The sequence below is a fragment of the Malus sylvestris genome, chromosome 8, assembly GCF_916048215.2.
Source record: "Malus sylvestris chromosome 8, drMalSylv7.2, whole genome shotgun sequence".
NCBI lineage: Eukaryota > Viridiplantae > Streptophyta > Magnoliopsida > Rosales > Rosaceae > Malus > Malus sylvestris.
Genome location: NC_062267.1, coordinates 5,783,300 through 5,803,758, shown reverse-complemented (window position 1 = coordinate 5,803,758; position 20,459 = coordinate 5,783,300). Strand labels below are relative to the sequence as shown.

Genomic DNA, 20,459 nt, shown 5'->3' with positions numbered 1-20,459 from the left:
GGAAATCATTCCTCTTGCCTTGAAATTGATATGTCTGTTGATTCGGTGAAGCATTATGCAAGGCATGGGGAGGTGCCACTGCTGTTTGGAAAGTCGAGGTCTTCTCATTTAGGTGAGTCTGGCTTCCACCTCCCACTTGTTGATAAAGGATGGTTGTAGGGGGTTTCTCCTGATATGTCTTTGCCTCGGCGGAGGCATGGTTATAAGCCTGCGCCATCACCTCAGAGTAAGTCTTCCAAGTATTGGCATTGATCATGTATTTAAAGAAACAATCACGTAGGCCTGCCGTGAAGGCTTTGAGGGCAGTCTTGTCATCTGCTTCGGCACACCGGGAGTATTCATGGCTGAAGCGGCCAGCATACATACGTAATGACTCGTCTGGCTTCTGGCGGATAGTGTATAAGTCATCTGCAGAGTGCAAGCGATCGGTTTGGAAAATGTGTTGGGAAACAAATAGTTTCCTCAATTCCTCAAATGAGTCTACCGTCTCAGGTGTAAGACGACAATACCAATTTAGAGCTCCACCAGAGAGGGTGGAGGGGAAGAGAAGACATCGCTCTTCGTCGGTGTGCATCCGGTATGCCATGGTGGACTCAAAGAGGTTAAGGTGCTCAATCGGGTCCTCTTTTCCAGTATAAAGTTGCAAGCCAAGCTTTTGCTTTGTCTTTGCTTGAAGGGAGGTGTTGAGGATCCTCCTTGTAAGAGGGCCAGGCCTGGGTTGGTTCCAGTCAGGTATTTCAGCCTGACGTTCAGCCTTCAACTTGTTTACTTCCTCAAGAAGTTGTAGGACAAGGGGGTCCTGAGCGGAGTTATGTGTCACTGGAGCTTTCTTTCGTAAATCTCCATCTCCTATTGGAATTAGGAAGGTTTGATCAAGGGCATGTGATTTTTCCCTGGACTCGCTGTACTGGCTTCCAGGGTATGTCTGTCGGAACACCTCTGAGTCCCCTGTACCCTCATGTTTCTCTAGGACTTGTTGCCCCTTCCCCAAATTGGTGGCCGGCTTGGGCCGTGGCAGGGGACCGAGTCTCTCAGAAATCCTTGGGTCATTAATCTTTGAGCTTATATGGATGGAATTCTCTCGACGTTGCTTCAGGAAATCCCGACAATCGCGAAAGATGGCTTTCGATCCTTCTGCCCCTTCAGCAAAGAGGTGTCTCCCTCCACTTCTCATGGTTCGGGTCGAAGCAACTGGGTTAAGAGAAGCCTCATGTTGATTATCAAGTCGAGGGGTAATCTGTTCCCTATCAGGGATATCTATGTCGAATGCATGTGACCCTCCATGTTGGAGGGCACCCAGTTGATGGTTGACTTCCACGGGGGCAACAAGCTCGCGTGTCTGAGCTTGCCTAGCTTCGTGGAGTGTCTCGAAGAGCTTCTCATATTGCTCCTGGAGGACCTCATTCCTCATTGCTATCTTGTTGTTCTGAGCTTCCAACTCATCGACTTTAGCTTGAAGAAGAACTCGTTTTCCTTCCTTCTTTCGTTGTTTCGCACTATGTGCAAAGGGGGTGTCATTCTGTGTGCTGTGGCTTCCTTCGCTTCCCATGTTGGAGAGGGATGCCTGATCAAAAGAAAGTGTACGAATGATAGAAACCAGCTTGACACAGCTGAAGAGAGTAGGAATAAGTGTCGTTTCCCACAGACGGCGCCAAATGTTGATGCACAAAATCAGCGAAGACTTTGGTACAACAGAAAGTGTCAGGTTTTGTGACCTTCGCTTGGTTGCTTGGTTGCTTCAGTCACTAGTGAGGATAAGTACGTAAATGAATAGAGACAGAGAAGCAAACACAGGATGTACGTGGTTCACCCAGATTGGCTACGTCCACGGAGTAGAGGAGTTCTTATTAGTAGTGAAGGGCTTACACAAGTACAAAGGATCAAGCTCTCAATTTAGTGAGTTCTTGTGAATGATTTAACACAAAATGGCATTAGGCAATATTGTGGGGGGATGACCCCTATTTATAGAAAAACTTGTAGCTTTGTCACATTGACATGTGTCATGTTATGATTGGTTCTTGATGTTGACACGTGCTGCGCTCTGATTGGCTTCTAATCTTGACACGTGTCGAGTAGTGATTGGCCTCCTGGTCGGAGGGGAACTCTTCTGGGTCCTTGACAGTATAGCGTTGGCCGATGCTCGGTAGTTTCGGGATTGGTCAAGTATGGTACAAACAAATTTCAAGTTCAATACCAATTATTTGATCAAAAAGAAAAGTTGACTATATATGAAAGGGAAAAGAAAGAGAAAACTATTTTCGAATTAAAACAAAACAAAATTTTCATGATTCGGAATTTGATGATCATTATAATGATGAGTTAAGTAATCAAACAATGGAGATAAAAATTCAAATTTTTTATTCCCTCCGACAGGTCTAAATTTTCAGCTGTATGATGATATTTTTTAGCTCGTCATCTGCATCTGCAAGCTAATACTTTTTTAGCTCTTAACTGAGTTTTCAATAATTTTTACTTAATGTTCTTTCTCAGTATTTTTTTTTTTGGAAAGTAATTAGTGACCTCAAAACAATTTTATTGCATGGTGTGGACTTTTCTCTTTCCAAATAGTAATGCACATATACATATATATTTATAAGTTTATAGTATTTTATATTTTTACTCTATTTTAGTTAATAATTTATTGATTATTTTGATACTTTGTTCTATATTTTTATTCCATGCTGTTTGACCATAGTGAAGAAAAGAAGGTTGACTGTGCAACTTTTCCAGACTGACGTTTTGAACCCCTCCCATTTTACTCCTCCAACACCGTAACCACCATATATCACTAATGTTTTAGTGATAATATGCTAAAATATTTATATTTATATGAGTGGCATGTTAACAATTACATGCAAAACTATTTTGGGGATTTATCATTTGATGAATGCTCTTCACAATAAACTTACTCTACACATAGAGATGATGAAGATAGTGAAAATTTTGAACCTCATAGGAACTTTATGTGGTACTAAATCACTCATGTATCTTACCATGCAATGTATAAAGTGTAAAATATTGTAGTAAATCATTATATATAAATGATTATGGTGTGTTTAATCTTTTTTTCATTAATTACTACATATTTTATACACTCACAGTGTTTGCCAGCTCGCTGTATAATCAACTTAAATCAGTTAAATCCATCATGTAATGCATTTCCTTCTAATTTTTTTTGATAAACTAATAGATAATTTACTAAATAAACATTCTCCAAACTTTCAATAAAAATTTCCAAGTTTGTCTTACAATTTCCGTGGTTTTTATTCAATTTTTATCAATATCGATAATATCCTGATATTTCCATCGAAATTTATATTTTTTTTACTATCGATATTTCCGATATCATCGATATTTTATACCATGATTGTTGAGGACATCCTACTTTTCCAACGCCGCGTTTTGGGCCTGATTTGGCAGATTTGGTAAAAAAATGAGTTGCCTTTGCGGTTGACCAGATTATCCTATTTGAATAGGATTGTCTTTCACAGTTTTATTATTTTATTTAGTTTTTTCCAAATTGTTGGGACGCCTATTTTAAGGTAGGATTCAAATTTGTTAGTCTATGCTGAGTTAGAAACCCTAAAAGGCTAGAACGTTTTTGGGGATTAGAACTTGGCTTTAGGAGTCTACAAGGTCTATCTTTGCTTCTAATGATACTTTGCTTTTTAATTATGAATATGCATCAATAATTTCCTTTTGCAAGGGGCGAGGCCAGGAGCTTTTACATAAATATGCAGTGTCTTATCAATTTGCGTATGAAATTATGCATACTCGTTTTGAGTTATTAATCATCATGTTTAACTTATTCATATGTCTTACTAATTGGACACTGTTAAGATGTTTAAACAAGTAATATAATACATTTTTTGTTGGAACGTCACCCTAAAATTGAGTAGGACTTCTTGTGATTGATAATTGTAAGTTCACTTAAGGCAAGCATCACCCTCTTAAAGATTGCATGTTTTTTCAAAAGGTTTTCACAAAGCTTAATAACTCTTGCATGTTAGATATATGTTCAAGTTTGAATATCATGAGGAGAATGTGCCTTAGAAGAACCTAACTTTCAAAGTATGTATATTATAATTCATAAGAAATTAGTAAATTGTGTATGATTGTTAATCGTGACTTCTAAACCGTTTTCTTTACATTTGTCTTTCCAAAATCGTTTGTCTAATTGCTGCATTTTCTAGTTTTGTTAGTCTAGCTATGTTTATTAATTGTTCTTTATTTTAAATCCATAATCCCAAACTTTTCTAAATCTTGTGTTGGATAGTTAATTAAGAATTGATTTTAAACACAAGTTGTTCATATCAATTCATGTAAGGAAAGATCTTGTTTGAGCTACCTATACCACAATTACTTTATTCTTTAACAAATATTTTTATGTAATTTAATCGTACTTTTGCAAGTGGTAAAAATCTCATCATTATCATAAAAAATTACCCCGAGTTAGCAATAGTTAACAAATGACAGAATCTGCTTTCCTTTTGCGCTTTGAACGTCCAAGAAGATATCATAATTGGTGTAGCAAGTAATGCTGATGCTCACTCAACCAGGAGAGATTCTGAGTCACTTAAAGTCATTAGTTAAATTTAAATATGCGTAAGCAGGATTTGTTAATAATTAAATTACTAGCAATGGTGACCCATCTGTTCCTGATTATTATAGCTTCTTGCAGGTCTGCCACGTTGTATGGTAAAAAGAGTTTTAACGAAACACTTTTAGTACTGTTTATTTTTAACGAAAATGATATTTTTACTCTAAAAAGTCACTATTGATACTATTTACTTACAACACCTTATTGTCATTTTGATTAAAACTCAAAATTTTTAAAATTTTTTAATTAGTTTTTCTTAAAAAAAATGATGATATTCTGGGTTCGTGGACAACGGAGTCAATGGACGGTGGAAAGTTAACTACCAAACCCTAATATTAATTTCCTGAACCATTTCCATTGGTCTATAAAGAGATTTTTTTTTTTCGATCAGCTATAAAGAGTGTTTAAATGGTGTTGTTTGATGCTGGGTGAAACTATGTGCAACACTTGGGTTGTGTTTCCTTTGTTCGCTGTTATATCTGAAACTGCAATGGTGTGCTGGTCCTTTATTTTAGTTATCAATTATATTCAGTACATTACTGCATAACTAAAGAACTCATAATTGCAAACCCTAGTTAATAAAGTAAAGGGTTATAAGTTATTCGCTGTATTACTTTCATAATCGAAATTGTACAATTATGATAAAATCATATTTACAAAAAATTATTCGAATTAAAAATCATTTAGTTATTTAAATGTATGAAATAAATTAAGAAAATTTTAACGAAAAATTTCCGGTATTGTTCACTTTAACAAAAAACTATATTTTTACACTAAAAAGTTAATCATGATACTATTCATTTTATCCTTTATTTTATCCTTATAGTTAAAACTCAAAATTTTCATACATTTTTTAATTAGTTTTCTTATATATTAACACACCAAATAACATATTCATAATAAATACATTAATAATTTATTTTAATATATTTGAATGATTAAATAATTTTGCGAAAAAATAATCTTACCTAAGACCAGATCTCTCTTCAACTAAAATTTCGATTAATTTTACCTTTAAAGTTTAATTAATCATTTGCCATTAATTCTTTTAAGGTTAAAAACGAAGTGTCATGCAAGGCAAGAGCAGACAAAACATGATCAACAGTGAAGGTACAAAGGGTAGGGGGATTTTTGTTTTCTCACGTCATTGTATGGCCAGAGCAAATATGTCTAGGGTTAGGGCCCTTAGGAGGGAAGGTCCGGCCGTCTAGGTCACCTCACATAATATCAGTGCCAGTAGACGACCCATCAGTCATTAGAGACTGAACACAACAACAACAGATTAACACACAATAAAAAGACTCAGTAGAATTTATATATGCGTATAATGTAATATATATATATATATATATATATTTGTTAATATAATAGTAAAGTTGAAGAAATCTGAGAAACTGACTGTGAGTGGGGTGGGGGAGGAGGGAGGAGGGGTGTTGGTTAATGACAGACAAGAGATAATTCCAGAGAGGATGCGTGGTGTCCCACAGGAGGTGTCATATGGAGAGGGCGCGCGAAAACAGCGCGGGAGCTGTTTCCCAATGCACTAGCTTAAGACACCATAACTCTCTCCTCCTGCAGCTGCTGCCAGTCGGCCCAGTCCCCCCACTTCCTCTCTCCTCTCTCACTCCATTACTCCACCATTCATTCTTTCTTTACGATCTCTTTGATCAATTTTCTTTTTTAATTTATATTTTATAAGCACAACTTTCTTTGAAACTTTCTGATACGTCTGCGACCCACCCAACACCCCCATCATATCAAATGTAAACTCCTTTGATGCTGACACCCATATCTCAAACTCCCTAGTTTTTATTTCGTGAAAATGGTTGGTCACCAGTTTCCGTTGATTTTGATATTAAATAATCAAAACAACACTTAAGTTGTTACAAAACGCGTATGCAGATTTATAAACGACCTTAATTCAAATTAATGAATGTTTACTTAGAGTGAGAAAAATTATGGATTGCATAAGTTAGGGGATATGAGGAAAAAAAGCAATGAAATGAGGCTAAGTACTGCTTAATGCATCTAATTTTGTAGTTTTACATGCATTAGATTATTGATGTTAATGGAGAAGCTAAACCTAAATACATTTCTTTGCTTCTTATATATTAGTAAACACATTAATCAAAATAATCCTACTAATGGTATAGTGCTAAGAGATTTGATAGCATCACTTGCTTATGCATGCGTGACGTAAATTGATTGTTGATTCGTTATAATTCTCACTAGGATTAATATATAAGAGTTACGTGCCGAGTAGTTGATGATTTCATTCATTTAAGTCTTGTTCGATAAGACTGAATTTTATCAAATTACTTTCAAGGTACGTTAAAATAAACAATGGAGTCCAAAGTTTTCCCCAAACTAACAGTATAAGAGTGCATTAGTTATGAAAAAACTTATTCCTCATATATAACTCTGCCATCGTGTAATTGAAATAGATTAGTTTTATTGATGACTAATCACTCTCGTTCCTTCAACTTCAAAGAATATGAAAGCTGTGTTTCTTTCTTTTCTTATTTTAACGCACAAATATATAAAAAGTTATACATTCTAATCTTAAACACTAAACGTCACCTCTATTTTTCATGTGAACTCAGATTTTTTTGGGATCTATGTCTTAAATCCACGGATCAAGGAATATATTCGTATTACTTAATTATCTTGCGATTTTTATTAGTTCATTTCACCGACTCATTTCACACAAAACCAAATAGTTGACGGGCAAAATTTTTTGATCCGTTAGTTCTAAACAGAAAATTTCAGAAAGTATCTGAATTCAATGAATCCATGTAGCAGAGCGTGAGAGGGCCGGCTAATGTGCGCCACGGCATGGCTACCATGAGCCCATGTGGGAAGTGGGGTTCACAGGAGCCAGGTAGTTAGAGACAGGGATGAGACTGTTGGGGTCCCGTTTATCATGATAATCAAACTAAAGGGGAAGATAATAAACAACTCAAAACTACAAATATAGATGTAAATATATATATATATATATATATATATATATGGGTGTAGGAAACTTTTAAGAGAAGGAATTTTTATATTTTTATTTATAAAAATGGGGATTTGTTATGAGGTCCACACCATATCTAATTTTAACGATCCAAACAATCTATTTTTCAAGTTATAAATATTAGCTAAATCAGAAATGTTTAAGACATCTAATTTGGTTCAAAGAAATTAACGAATACATTGTTATATAAGAAACAAAGAAATTTTATCTTGATAATTAAATAGACAAATAGTTTCAGATTGAATTGAATTTTTGTTAGGATGATCTATGAATTGAGACTTACAAAATAGACGGTTCAGATCGTTAAAGTTCAAAGTGTAGTGGCCTCCACACCTCCCTTTGGCTCTGTGTTGTGTGAGGAGGGAAGGGATCTCTTTTTATTATAAAAATAGAGATGAGTTGCGTGACTCATATCACTTCAAACTTTAACATTTATTTTTTAAGCTGCACTTTATAAATCATATTTGTAAAATATTAGTTAAATAAAAAATATTTAAGATATCTAATTAAATTCAACGAAATTGACGAACATTTTATTTCGGAAAAACATTAAAATTTTATCATAATAATTAAATAGGTAAATAATTCTGAATTGTATTCAATTCTCACAAAAATAATTTATAAATCGTAATTTACAAAATAGAGGGATCGTTAAAATTTAACGTGGAGCGATTCCCCAACTAATTTCCCTTGAATATATATCGCTAGTCATAGTCATAAAGCTAGTAGCTACTAGACTACTAGGCTACTAGAAGTAATAGTCGATGGTGGGAGTCTATCAGGTCGATGTGATGGGCACGGTGGGACACTCCTTTGATAAAGATGTTTAGGGTTTGGGCCCTTCGTATGGAGAAATTGTAATTTGAGTCTCTCCCAAATGATTGGTAGGATACAGAGCTTAACCATGTTCCTCCCCCGTCAGGGAGTTCTCAATTGTTTTCTACATATTTAGTATGTTTAATGTGATCCGTTTGATGTTGATCTCACGCTCCATATTCTCTCTCTCTCTATATATATATATTTGGAAGTAACCAATGAGAAGTTCATTCCAGTGAAACGACACTTTTACTATATATTTTGTACCCAAAAATAAAGTTCCTGTATTGAAATATGTGAGCAAAAGGATAACTATCAATATTAGCTAAATAACTTGTAGCTCAAGTGATTTCGGATATTAATGAGGGTGTAATCAAACTAAGATTTTAAAGGATTTTTAAAAGTGATAGATTTATTAGAATTTAAGACTCCTATAAAATTTATATGGATTTTAAAGAATTTGAATGGATTGTGGTGGATTGTGGTTGAAGGATTTGAAATCCTAGGGGATGAGGTTGGATTCTTTTTAGTTTTGGTTATATATATTTTTTGCTCTCAAATCCCACAAGATCCACAACTTATTGAAATCCTCCAAAATCTTAATTTTTTAATACACTTAGATTTGGATGGATTCTAAAATTCTTTAAAATATTTTAATTGACTACACCTAGATTTGAATAGATTCTAAAATCCTTTTACATCCGAGTTTGACTACATCTCCTAAATGTACACAAAGTTTGGTTTCATATCACATTTTAGGTAGCAAAATCCTTTTTCACGGGTCAAATTCGTTTTGACACGAGCATGAATGGGATTAAACACGAAGACGACATGATTATTAAGAATGTTACACGACAATAACAGGATTTACCCGTTTAGTATTCATAAGTAGAAAATTATCCGTAAAATGTAAACCTTTGATCAAACAAAAGAGTTAAAATTTTCATCTTACCTTCAACTTAAAAGGGTTGACCCGGTTAGTTGGTTATGCCACTACGTGTTAAAAGTATCTCATTTTTGCGTTACGCAAGTTGACCCAAAAGATAAAATTACAAATAGATTATTAACAGCGTTAAACAATTTGAATTATGACCCAAACACAATAATTGCCAACCGTATGAACCAAACATAACTATTGCCAACCCTAATCCATGTATTTGATTTGGTTTTCAAGTTGTGTTATCGAGTCTTGTCTTGTCTTGTCTTGTCCAAAATTGTCACTTCCATCATGCAATTGTCCATTGAACTTCAATCACTTTATGATTACCTTCACGAGCTTAATAGGCTTTTCATCAACCAAAACATTGGCCCAACTGATAAGGCCGGCAGCATCAAAAGTTTCAAGGCCTAGCAGAAGAGTCCCAAGATTCACAACCAACAATATGATGTCTCATTTCTTTAACTCAGAATTACAAACCCTTTGCATAACAGGCACAACATTGTCATTTGACATTGCATAAAATACGAAAACAACGAAAATAATGACCCTTTAGTGAGTTGAGCAGCAACTTTAGAGAGCAATGGAGACCTCCACTGGGGACTCGCCCTTGTCGACGACGAATGTTTTTACAGGCTTCTTTGAGGCAGTAACAATTTCAACACTGTATGCTCCTGGGAAGCCCCTGAACCTGAACTCTCCCTGCTCGTCAATGTGGCCGTGTGCTTCAGACAGCCACTCTTCCTTGAGAGCCAAGTAACGTTTCCCTGCTTCGTTGATATCCCCTTCTGCATTCACTAAATGCGAATTTTCCCGACTCATAAACAGCTCCCAGAATCCCCAGAGCATTACACCTTCAACTGCGGGATTCGCAAATGCTTCGCGAAGAATCACTTCCAAATCGTCTGCTCTAACATATTCATTAGTGGATGATACATCAAGCTCTGTGAACCAGATTGGAAGGCCGAGAATGCCTAATTTGTCAAGAGCAGAACAAATAATTGGACCCACTGGACTATCAATATGTCCTTGGATGCCAATGCCACCAACAGGTGCACCTTGTTCCTGCAAATCAAGGATTTGATCAATGTATTTTTCCGGTGATGATCTAGTATCGCAACCATCCTCGATGTGATAATCATTCACAAACAGAGTTGCAGATGGATCCAACAGGTTTGCGGTCTTGAACATGTTGGCTCTGATATCTTTTCCCAGTCTATCCTGATAGAATGAGCCATGCAGCATCTCATTGTTGACATCATAGTGCCTGAACTTCCCTTTGTAGCGTGTGAGAAGATCTGTTAGTCGATTTTGAACAGCTGTTGACAAGTCACTCTGGCTCAATGTACGGATCCATTGCTGCACTGTGTCGATGACTTCCCAGAAAATACAGTGGCCTCGCAATTCTATGTTGTGATTCTTGCACAAGTCCACCATATCATCAGCATCCTTGTAGTTGAAGTTTCCTTGTTGTGGTTCAGTCCAATACCACTTCAATTCATTTCCAAACACAGCCCAGTTGAAGTTTTTAACAAAGAAATCAACGAAATCTTCATTGTCAGTGTTTGTTCTACTTATACATGTCCCAATTGGGAAACTGTTTTGCGATTGTTTAACTTTCACAAGGCTGCCAAGCATGCTGCTCGAGTCCGACCCTGAAAATTTCAGGACAATATCGCACTTACGAATCTGCATTGCAATAAAAGTGAAAGACTTCAGAACAAATTTGCTCATTTGAATCGTCTATACTTTCGGTTCTTATTGAACCAATGCTTGGTGAGGAATGATGCTTATGAAACAAATGAGACAATACACCATTTACCTTATCAGTCTGCCTCTTCAGATGTCTAAATCTCGCTGGTCTGTCGACAGGGAATATCTGAAGTCCGGCAACCATTAAGTCTACACCTGCAGCTGGACCTTGGATATAAACCATTACTTTTGATGCCTGCTTCTCAATTCTAAAGGAACCACCGATTTCATGCCATCTAGTGTCACTTGCTTCAACCTGCCCTCCGTTTACCCACTGGTTGTCCACGCCGAGTGCAATGTTGACGTTCTGTGGACCAGTTGCTCCAGCACCAATCCGAACCCAAGCAGACACTTGATATGTCAAAAAGAGTTTCAATTTGTCACCAATCATCTGAGCAGGACCCATCCAAGTCTCCGTGCGCTTGGTTACTAGAATGTAGCAACCACTTAAAGGTTCATGAGGTCCAAGGCTCTCTATTGCCATTGGAGGGAGAACATGTGGTGAACCAGTTCGGACACTCAGAGTACAATTACCAAGTGGAAACCACCCGTTTGTGCCATTACTCAAATTGCTGTTCTCAATTATATTTACTCCAAATGCTGGCAACTACAGAAACAAAAGCCTATATTTTAGTGTGCGTCTACGAATTGAGCTCGAAGAAAACATGCTCAGAAAGTATTAGAGAAAATGAATCATCCATTCAACCAACCTCAATGACTGGTGGAGGTGAAGGAAGAGCTTTCTCAGCATGCTTGACAACAAAACTATTGACAAGAATATCTGTTCCCGCCGGTGGACCTTCAAGATAAACAACTATTTTTGACGGGGAGCCGTTTAAAAGGAACTTCCCCTGCAACTGTGTCCAATCCTTGTCTGTTGCCTGCACACTTTATAGCACACCAACATCCATTAAGATTAAGGCGACATAATGGGAAGGGAAATGATTTCTCATCTGATAGTAACTTAGCTACAAAGAAACAAATAAATCACAATTTCATTGGAAAGAGACGGGGAGAAAGATAATAACTTAGCAATGCCGATATACTGTTCACGCTGATTTGGTGACTGCACCCATAAGGTAGCCCGGACATCAGCGGTAGTGACATTGTTACCAAATATTTTAACCACAGTGGTTGCCTCATAAGCTAGTTTACGCTGCACTCTTCCAGTGATGTCCTGCTGGATGCCATTCCAGCTCTGTGTGCGTTCTGTTGCAGCTGCAAAAACCTTTCCAGATTGAGGGACGATTTTCCCATCTCCCATTGAGTCATGCAAAACAATTTTGCAACCTCTTCCTGACCAATTATTTAAGGCATCCTCAAATTTCGGGTTTAGGATTATATTCTCTTCTCCATCATTGAAATTCCCCGTCCTTCCACTCTTCAAAATATACATTCCAAAATCAATCAGAAATAAATGAATAAAACTAGATTCCTGTGGCTAAAAACTTCTTGAACAAGTTACTGTTACACTTAATTGCTATTGTTTATTATGATTCCATATATAAGGAGCAAGAAAAAAGTACCTGGCATTCACTTGGGCTCGAGGAACAGATCAAAACTGATTTTATAATAAGGTCGACTCCAACCGAAGGCCCTTCCAAATAAAATACAACCCTATCAGGTTTTGTCGACACTGAGAACTTCCCATCCAAATTTCCCCACCTCCCCTTTGATACAGTACATCTGCAGGCAGTTATTACTGTTAAAACAGATTCCTTTTTCTATAAAGAAATAGAAAAATGCACCTGACAGAATAAAAGCACCATTACCTTCCAACTTGCAAATAGTTGGTCGCTGAACCTCGGTATTCCAGCTTCAAAGTTGCCAGGACATCAGTGGAGCCCTGAAGAGGTCCGCAGACGCCAACACATGCAGAAACTAAATATGTGGAGCCTGGGGAAATTCTCTGTGTGATATCTTGCTCCAAACCTTGCCAACTTTCCTTCCGATTTGTAACAACAGCATAATTGCCAGCTTTTACTTTTGGGTGACCAGAATCGGCGGAAACTACAAAGCCATTGCAGTTACTCGGGTGCCAAGAATGCAGTCCTCCAGAGAAATCATGGTTCACTATGATATTTGTGGCATTTCTGCTACTTGAATTCACCAAGTTTTGGTTCTCAGACTGACAGAAAAGGAAGAAGTCATAAGAAAAAAATCAAATGTTTCATTTCTTACACTTCTGCCATCTCCTAAAAGCTCATTTGAAGAAAAGAAAACCAGCTGTATATCTTGTTTCTTAGCTTCGGAAATCTGAACTACAACCCTTAAATAAGCAATCTTTTTCTGTGTAAAACTGTGATTCCATATGTACTTCAGATGTAGCAACAAAAAGGACTAGAAATACAAGTACCTGGCCTTCAGAACAAGAGATCATAACTGATTTTATATGAAGGTCGACTCCAGCAGGAGGCCCTTCCAAATAAAACACCACCCTATCAGGCATTGTCGACAGAGAAAACTTTCCATCCAAACTTTCCCATTTCCCATTTGATACAGAACTTCTGCAGGCAGTTACTACTTTTAAAACAAATACCTTTTACCTTAAACAAAGAATAAATGCCCTAACATTAACAAAACACATGATTTACCTTCCGATTTTCACATAGCCAGTTGCTGAGCCTCGGCTTTCCAGCTTCAAAGTTGCCATGACCTCAGCAGATCCCTGAAGAGGCCCTGAAACTCCCACACACGCTGAAACCGAATAGGTAAATCCAGGGGAAATTCTTTCAGTAATATCTTGCTCCAATCCCTGCCAGCATTGTTGGCGATTCGTAACAACTGCATAACTTCCTGCTGAATCCACAACAAAGGCGTTGCAGTGATTGGGGTGCCAAGAATGCAGCCCTCCAGAGAAATCATGGTTCAGTACGATATTTGGACCGTGACTACTTGAATCAGCAACATTTTCGCTCGAAAACTGCCAGGGAAAGAACAGGTCATTATAATATTGGTGCAAATGCATGGCTGTTAGTTTCTCAAAATCTAGCATGATCAATTATTTTCCTCCGTAAGTGCTAGAATTCAGTGAGATGCTCATATAGCAAATTTGTAGACTTAATTAGCATGAAAACGCTTTTGGGGTTTCAATGCAATAGGGTGGAGGTAGATTGCGGTAGTGTGTGTTTGTGCGTGAATATATTCGTCAATATTTGCAATTCTGCGCTTCATAGGCGCAACCATTGGTGGCATGCCCGAATGCATCCAGTAAACATCTAAGAAGACCCAACAAACTTTTTCTTCACGTACAAGAATAAACGCTCTTATCATCCACTTTTTCAATCAATTCATACCATCCACTTATGGTTCGTTTGGTATTCAAGCTTTCTTAAAATGACTGAAGTGAAATATTTTTGGGTTCCAAATTACTAAAAATTGGTTCTAAAAACATTTTCACAAAAAACGCTTGTATTTCCAAACGAGCCTTTACTCTACAAGTCATTTGCTATTCAAGCTTTCTTAAATCTTAACAAAGAGCAACCCCATCCAAATAGAAAGGCAAAAAAAATACGTTTTCTTGTACAAGTATAGTATAACAACACTGTAGCCTGAGACGGACTAAAGTGTAAACAACATGAAACTACAAGGACGAAAGTGCGACCAAATAAATCATATGGACGAAAGTGAAATCCCAAGTAAACTAGGAGAAAAATAAAATAATAGAAACCGAACCTCCACACTGTCGGCGGCACTGTTGTTGGTCTGTTGGTTCTTCTCCATGGTTTCTTTGGATCCCTAAACCAAATTAAACACCATTTCCGATCAATCAAACACAAACAGTTTATGGGTAACTGCATTTTCCTCCGACAGCTAAAAGACAACATACCTTTGGATGCTTCTGCTTCTGATGATTGCTGTCGTCGGAGACTCCGCTTCTGAAGCGCCAAGGTATGAGCCTCCTCATTCCTCATAAATAAACCCCACGATCCAACTGTAAAAACTGAAAATTTGCCGGCGGAAAAGTGAAGCCTACGAAAAGCGCGGGACCATGTTCTATTGTTTATAATTTGTCTGGGTTTAACTTTAATCCAGGCAAAAACAGTTCGATCGACAATCCTTAAAGGCAACAGTTGGATCGACTTATGCGAAATCTCGAGAAAATTAAGAAAAATCTAATCTTCGGCTTGCAGATTGGAATGCTTGAATTGGAATGGACGCTCCAGACAATTTGAAATACGATTCCTTCTTCTATAATTTAGTCTTTGATTGTAAGTTATCTGAATGCCTATTGGCTCCTAGCCAGCTAATTAGGTGCGACTGGACTTTCAGTTGGCTAAATTTTTTAGTGTGCGGCAACACCGTCCGTTACACTCGGCCGCGATTAGGTAACCGTAATATAAAAAAAAATTGGATTGAAAAGAAATTGAATTGTGAAGTCATAATCGGATTACTGTTGAAGCTGTTTACTTAAATATTCTGTAATCAGAGTAAAAATAAAACGAAATTCATATAAGTTGTTTACCAATTCACTTGAATCGAAATGAAAAATTAATATGATTACTAAAATATCCTAATCTAAATAATAGAAAATTTCATAATTTTTTAATACAATTCCACACACACACACATGTGTGTGTGTATATATAGTTTTATTAAAATATTAACAATTCCCGTTGGAAAATATTGGTTGGTTAGCACCATTGGAAAATATTGATGCATTTTTTCACACTAAAATAAGTCTCCCAACAGCTTTCTAGAACCCACGGGATCTCTACATCATCGTTGTTCCATATTCTGCTTTGCACACACATACGAGAGAGAGAGAGAGAGAGAGAGAACACAAAGGCTCTGCATTTTCTCGCGTCATCGTAGCTAGTAGCTACGTGGGCTTTATGCCCCTTTTGGTAAGTTGCTTCAAGTTCACTGCTTTCTCTTGGGGCTTGGTTTTCTGGAAACAGCACGAAACTTTGATCATTTGGCTATTTGGGGAAGATAGAAATATGGTGTTTTGGTTTGCCTAATGAAAAGTTTTGGTTTTTATGATGGTAGAGGTGTTTTAGGAGTATACATGGGTATTTTGGGTACAAAATTTTGATTCCTAATGGAGTGTTCTACCCGTAACTCAAATACTACCTCTATAGAGGTAATCCAATTTCGGGTAATTCTGGAATTTAATTCCTGATATTGGGTGGTCCCCATAAAAACTCTGATTCCCTAATTGTTAGTAAACGTCAGAATGGATTGGGAAATGTAAAATTCCGTTTCTCTCGATTCCATTCCCGATTGGTAAACACGCCCTAAGTGTTATAATACAGATATTTTTTATTATTTAAGTATTTAACCAATTGTACCGAGTGGAGTCCCGACACACTAAAATTGTATTATTACAACAACAACAACAAAGCCTTTTCCCACTAAGTGGGGTCGGCTATATGAATCCTAGAACGCCATTGCGCTCGGTTTTGTGTCATGTCCTCCGTTAGATCCAAGTACTCTAAGTCTTTTCTTAGAGTCTCTTCCAAAGTTGTCTTAGGTCTTCCTCTACCCCTTCGGCCCTGAACCTCTGTCCCGTAGTCACATCTTCGAACCGGAGCGTCAGTCGGCCTTCTTTGCACATGTCCAAAATCACCGGAGCCGATTTTCTCTCATCTTTCCTACAATTTCGGCTACTCCTACTTTACCTCGGATATCCTCATTCCCAATCTTATCCTTTCTCGTGTGCCCACACATCCCACGAAGCATCCTCATCTCCGCTACATCCATTTTGTGTACGTGTTGATGCTTCACCACCCAACATTCTGTGCCATACAACATCGCTAGCCTTATTGCCGTCCTATAAAATTTTCCCTTGAGCTTCAGTGGCCTACGACGGTTACACAACACGCCAGATGCACTCTTTCCATCCAGCTCGTATTCTATGGTTGAGATCTCCATCTAATTCTCCGTTCTTTTGCAAGATAGATCCTAGGTAGCGAAAACGATCGCTTTTTGTGATCTTCGCTAGATTGCTCCGGTCATTAGTGTGGATAAGTATATAACTGGATAGAGATAGGAAAGCAAACACAAGATGTACGTGGTTCACCCAGATTGGCTACGTCCACGGAATAGAAGAGTTCTCATTAATTGTGAAGGGTTTACACAAGTACATAGGTTCAAGCTCTCATTTAGTGAGTACAAGTGAATGATTTAGTACAAATGACATTAGGAAATATTATGGGAGAATGATCTCGTAATCACGAAACTTCTAAGTATCGGAGTGTGGTGTCGTCTTGACTTGCCTTATCTGTCTCATAGGTAGATGTGGCATCTTCTCTGGAAGTACTCTTCCTCCATCCAGGGGTGGTATCTTTAACTGGTGGAGATGCACAAGGTAATGTATCAATTTCACTTGAAGCTTACTTGTAGTTTCAGGCTTGGTCAAGCGCGATACAAACCATGTAGTAGGAGTCCCCCAAGTCGCCGAGCTAGGGGGTCTGCTGAAAGAGGTGACAGACAAGGTAAGCAATCAGAGCTCCGACTGATTGTTCACCTTCTCCCCATCTTGCAGCAGCATGAAGGATAAAGAGAAGAAAAATGAGAAGAGATGATATGAGATACTTTTGCTTTTGAAGAAGTAACTTTCCACAGGCTTATTCTTGAACTGAGCTGGAGGGTTTTCTGGTTTCCTCCAGAGTATAAGGCCGACTGAAGAATTTGAGGGTCAAAACAAGTCCATCAAATCTAGAGTACGTTCCACCCTGCTGATATGGGATACTTTTGCTTTTGACAGAGTAATGAATGTATCGGCACGTGTGCTGTTACGCTTGTCTCCACATGCTTCCTTGTATCCTTCGCACTTGCCCTATCTGTTCCTCAAGCAGATGCGGAATCTTCCCTGGAAACATAAGATGTTGAAGATGAGTACTCGAGAGCAATGCCAGGTAAGTAATCAGGTAAGGGGTTCCAGGCAGTCAGTTCCTGGCTGGAAGCTTGATTCCAAGTGCTGACTGATTGCTCTCTTTCTCCTTGTCTTGCAGGTAAAAACAAGGCCAAAAGAAAAGACAGGGAAAAAGCATGATATGGGATACTCTTGCTTTTAACCCTGATGATATGAGATATTCTTGCTCTAGTATAGCTTGTTTGCAGAGGTATTATCGGGGGGAAAGAAAGCTGAATATTTCGAAAGGCTTCGTTGGGAGTGCCCTCTCAGATATGATGAAGGGTTGAGCATTTTTGCAGGTCTGCCTGTCCGTTGGGGATGGAGGTCGACATATATAGGAGTCTCCCTAACAACAAGTAGTAATGCTAATCCTTTACCCTGCTTGGTCATAGCACGGTAGTGGGAGCTGCCAGTTTCACATGTTTTAACTCTGTCAGAGCACTTTGAAAAAGTGGTCTGTGGTATCTGGCTCTCGAGATTCGGAGAACGATGCCTCTTCGATTTTTGAGAAAGCAATCATGCTGGGGGTATGACTCTCGAGATTCGGAGAGCAGTGTCTCTTCGATTTTTGAGGAAGTAATCATGTTGGGAGTCTGGCTCTCGAGATTCGGAGGGCGGTGCCTCTTCGATTTTGGAGCAAGCAATCTTGTTGGGAGTGTTGTCTCGAATGTGAGTAAAGGTTGGGCATGTTTGCTAGTCTACCTTGCCACGAAGCACAAAGGTTGACATACAGGGACTTTCCAATTATCCAGCAATGGTACTGTTCCTTTACCCTCTCTTCGATTTTGAGAAAGTAGTCATGTTGGGAGTCTGGCTCTCGAGATTCGAAGGACGGTGCCTCTTCGATTTTGGAGCAAGCAATCTTATTGGGAGTGTTTTCTCGAATGTGAGTAAAGGTTGGGCATGTTTGCTAGTCTACCTTGCCACGAGGCACAGAGGTTGACACACAGGGACTTTCCAATTATCCAGCAGTGGTACTGTTCCTTTACAGTTGTGGGTAATAATATGGTAGCTAGACCTTCAAAATTTATGTGTCTAAACTTTTGTTAGTGCTGTTTCTTTGCTATTCTTTTACCTTTCTTGGTCAGAGCGATGTAGTGGGAGCTGCAAGCTTCACGTGCTCAACTTTGGCAGAGAACTTTGGCAAAGTTATTTGTGGTACCCATGAGCTATTGTTGCGTGTGGGAAGTGGGTGATTGAACAGTAAGATTCATGTGCTTTCTACTTCATCAGAAGTCTTCGACAGAATGCCCATAATTTCTGCAAAGCTGAGTGTGCGTGTGACAAGTGCTGACAAGGCTAGAAAAGTAGGTGCCTCTTCGATTTCTGAGATCGGCCCTCGTGGTCTCTGAGCAGCCCAGCTTTTGAGAAAGCGAGCGCCTCTTCGATTGATTCGGAGAACGATGCCTCATCGATTTTTGAGAAAGCAATCATGCTGGGGGTCTGGCTCTCGAGATTCGGGGAGCAGTGTCTCTTCGATTTTTGAGAAAGTAATCATGTTGGGAGTCTGGCTCTCGAGATTCGGAGGGCGGTGCCTCTTCGATTTTGGAGCAAGCAATCTTGTTGGGAGTGTTTTCTCGAATGTGAGTAAAGGTTGGGCATGTTTGCTAGTCTACCTTGCCACGAAGCACAGAGGTTGACACACAGGGACTTTCCAATTATCCAGCAATGGTACTGTTCCTTTACCCTCTCTTCGATTTTTAATAAAGTAGTCATGTTGGGAGTCTGGCTCTCGAGATTCGGAGGACGGTGCCTCTTCGATTTTGGAGCAAGCAATCTTATTGGGAGTGTTTTCTCGAATGTGAGTAAAGGTTGGGCATGTTTGCTAGTCTACCTTGCCACGAAGCACAGAGGTTGACACACAGGGACTTTCCAATTATCCAGCAGTGGTACTGTTCCTTTACCCTTGTGGGTAATAATATGGTAGCTAGACCTTCAAAATTTATGGGTCTAAACTTTGTTAGTGCTGTTTCTTTGCTATTCTTTTACCCTTCTTGGTCAGAGCGATGTAGTGGGAGCTGCAAGCTTCACGTGCTCAACTTTGGCAGAGAACTTTGGCAAAGTTATCTGTGGTACCCATGAGCTATTGTTGCGTGTGGGAAGTGGGTGATTGAACAGTAAGATTCATGTGTTTTCTACTTCCCCAGAAGTCTTTGACAGAATGCCCATAATTTCCGCAAAACTGAGTGTGCGTGTGACAGGTGCTGACAAGGCTGGAAAAGGCTGGAAAAGTAGGTGCCTCTTCGATTTCTGAGATCGGCCCTCGTGGTCTCTAGGGAGCCCAGCTTTTGAGAAAGCGAGCGCCTCTTCGATTTTTGAGATCGGCCTTCGTGGTCTTTGAGCAGCCCAACTTTTGAGAAAGCAAACGCCTCTTCGATTTCTGAGATCAACCCTCGTGATCTCTAAGCAGCCCAGCTTTTGAGAAAGCAAACGCCTCTTCGATTTCTGAGCAGGCGCCTCTTCGATTTCTGAA

The 20,459-nt window shown here is 38.6% G+C and overlaps 1 protein-coding gene and 1 long non-coding RNA gene across 2 annotated transcripts; one reads left to right on the top strand and one right to left on the bottom strand.

Annotated features, from left to right (window-relative positions):
* Positions 1 to 9,802: 9,802 nt before the first annotated feature.
* On the bottom strand, positions 9,803 to 15,383 carry LOC126632083 (endo-1,4-beta-xylanase 1-like). The gene is made up of 10 exons (XM_050302309.1): positions 14,954 to 15,383; positions 14,800 to 14,862; positions 13,719 to 14,047; positions 13,481 to 13,631; positions 12,897 to 13,252; positions 12,651 to 12,810; positions 12,153 to 12,505; positions 11,835 to 12,012; positions 11,195 to 11,731; positions 9,803 to 11,061 (listed from the first exon to the last, which is right to left on the bottom strand). The coding sequence occupies exons 1-10, from the start codon at positions 15,029 to 15,031 to the stop codon at positions 9,946 to 9,948; spliced, it is 3,321 nt and encodes a 1,106-aa protein (XP_050158266.1). The 5' UTR covers positions 15,032 to 15,383; the 3' UTR covers positions 9,803 to 9,945.
* A 3,241-nt stretch (positions 15,384 to 18,624) lies between these two features.
* On the top strand, positions 18,625 to 20,126 carry LOC126632084 (uncharacterized). The gene is made up of 2 exons (XR_007626568.1): positions 18,625 to 18,924; positions 19,840 to 20,126. It is a non-coding gene; the product is annotated as an uncharacterized LOC126632084 (long non-coding RNA).
* Positions 20,127 to 20,459: the final 333 nt, after the last annotated feature.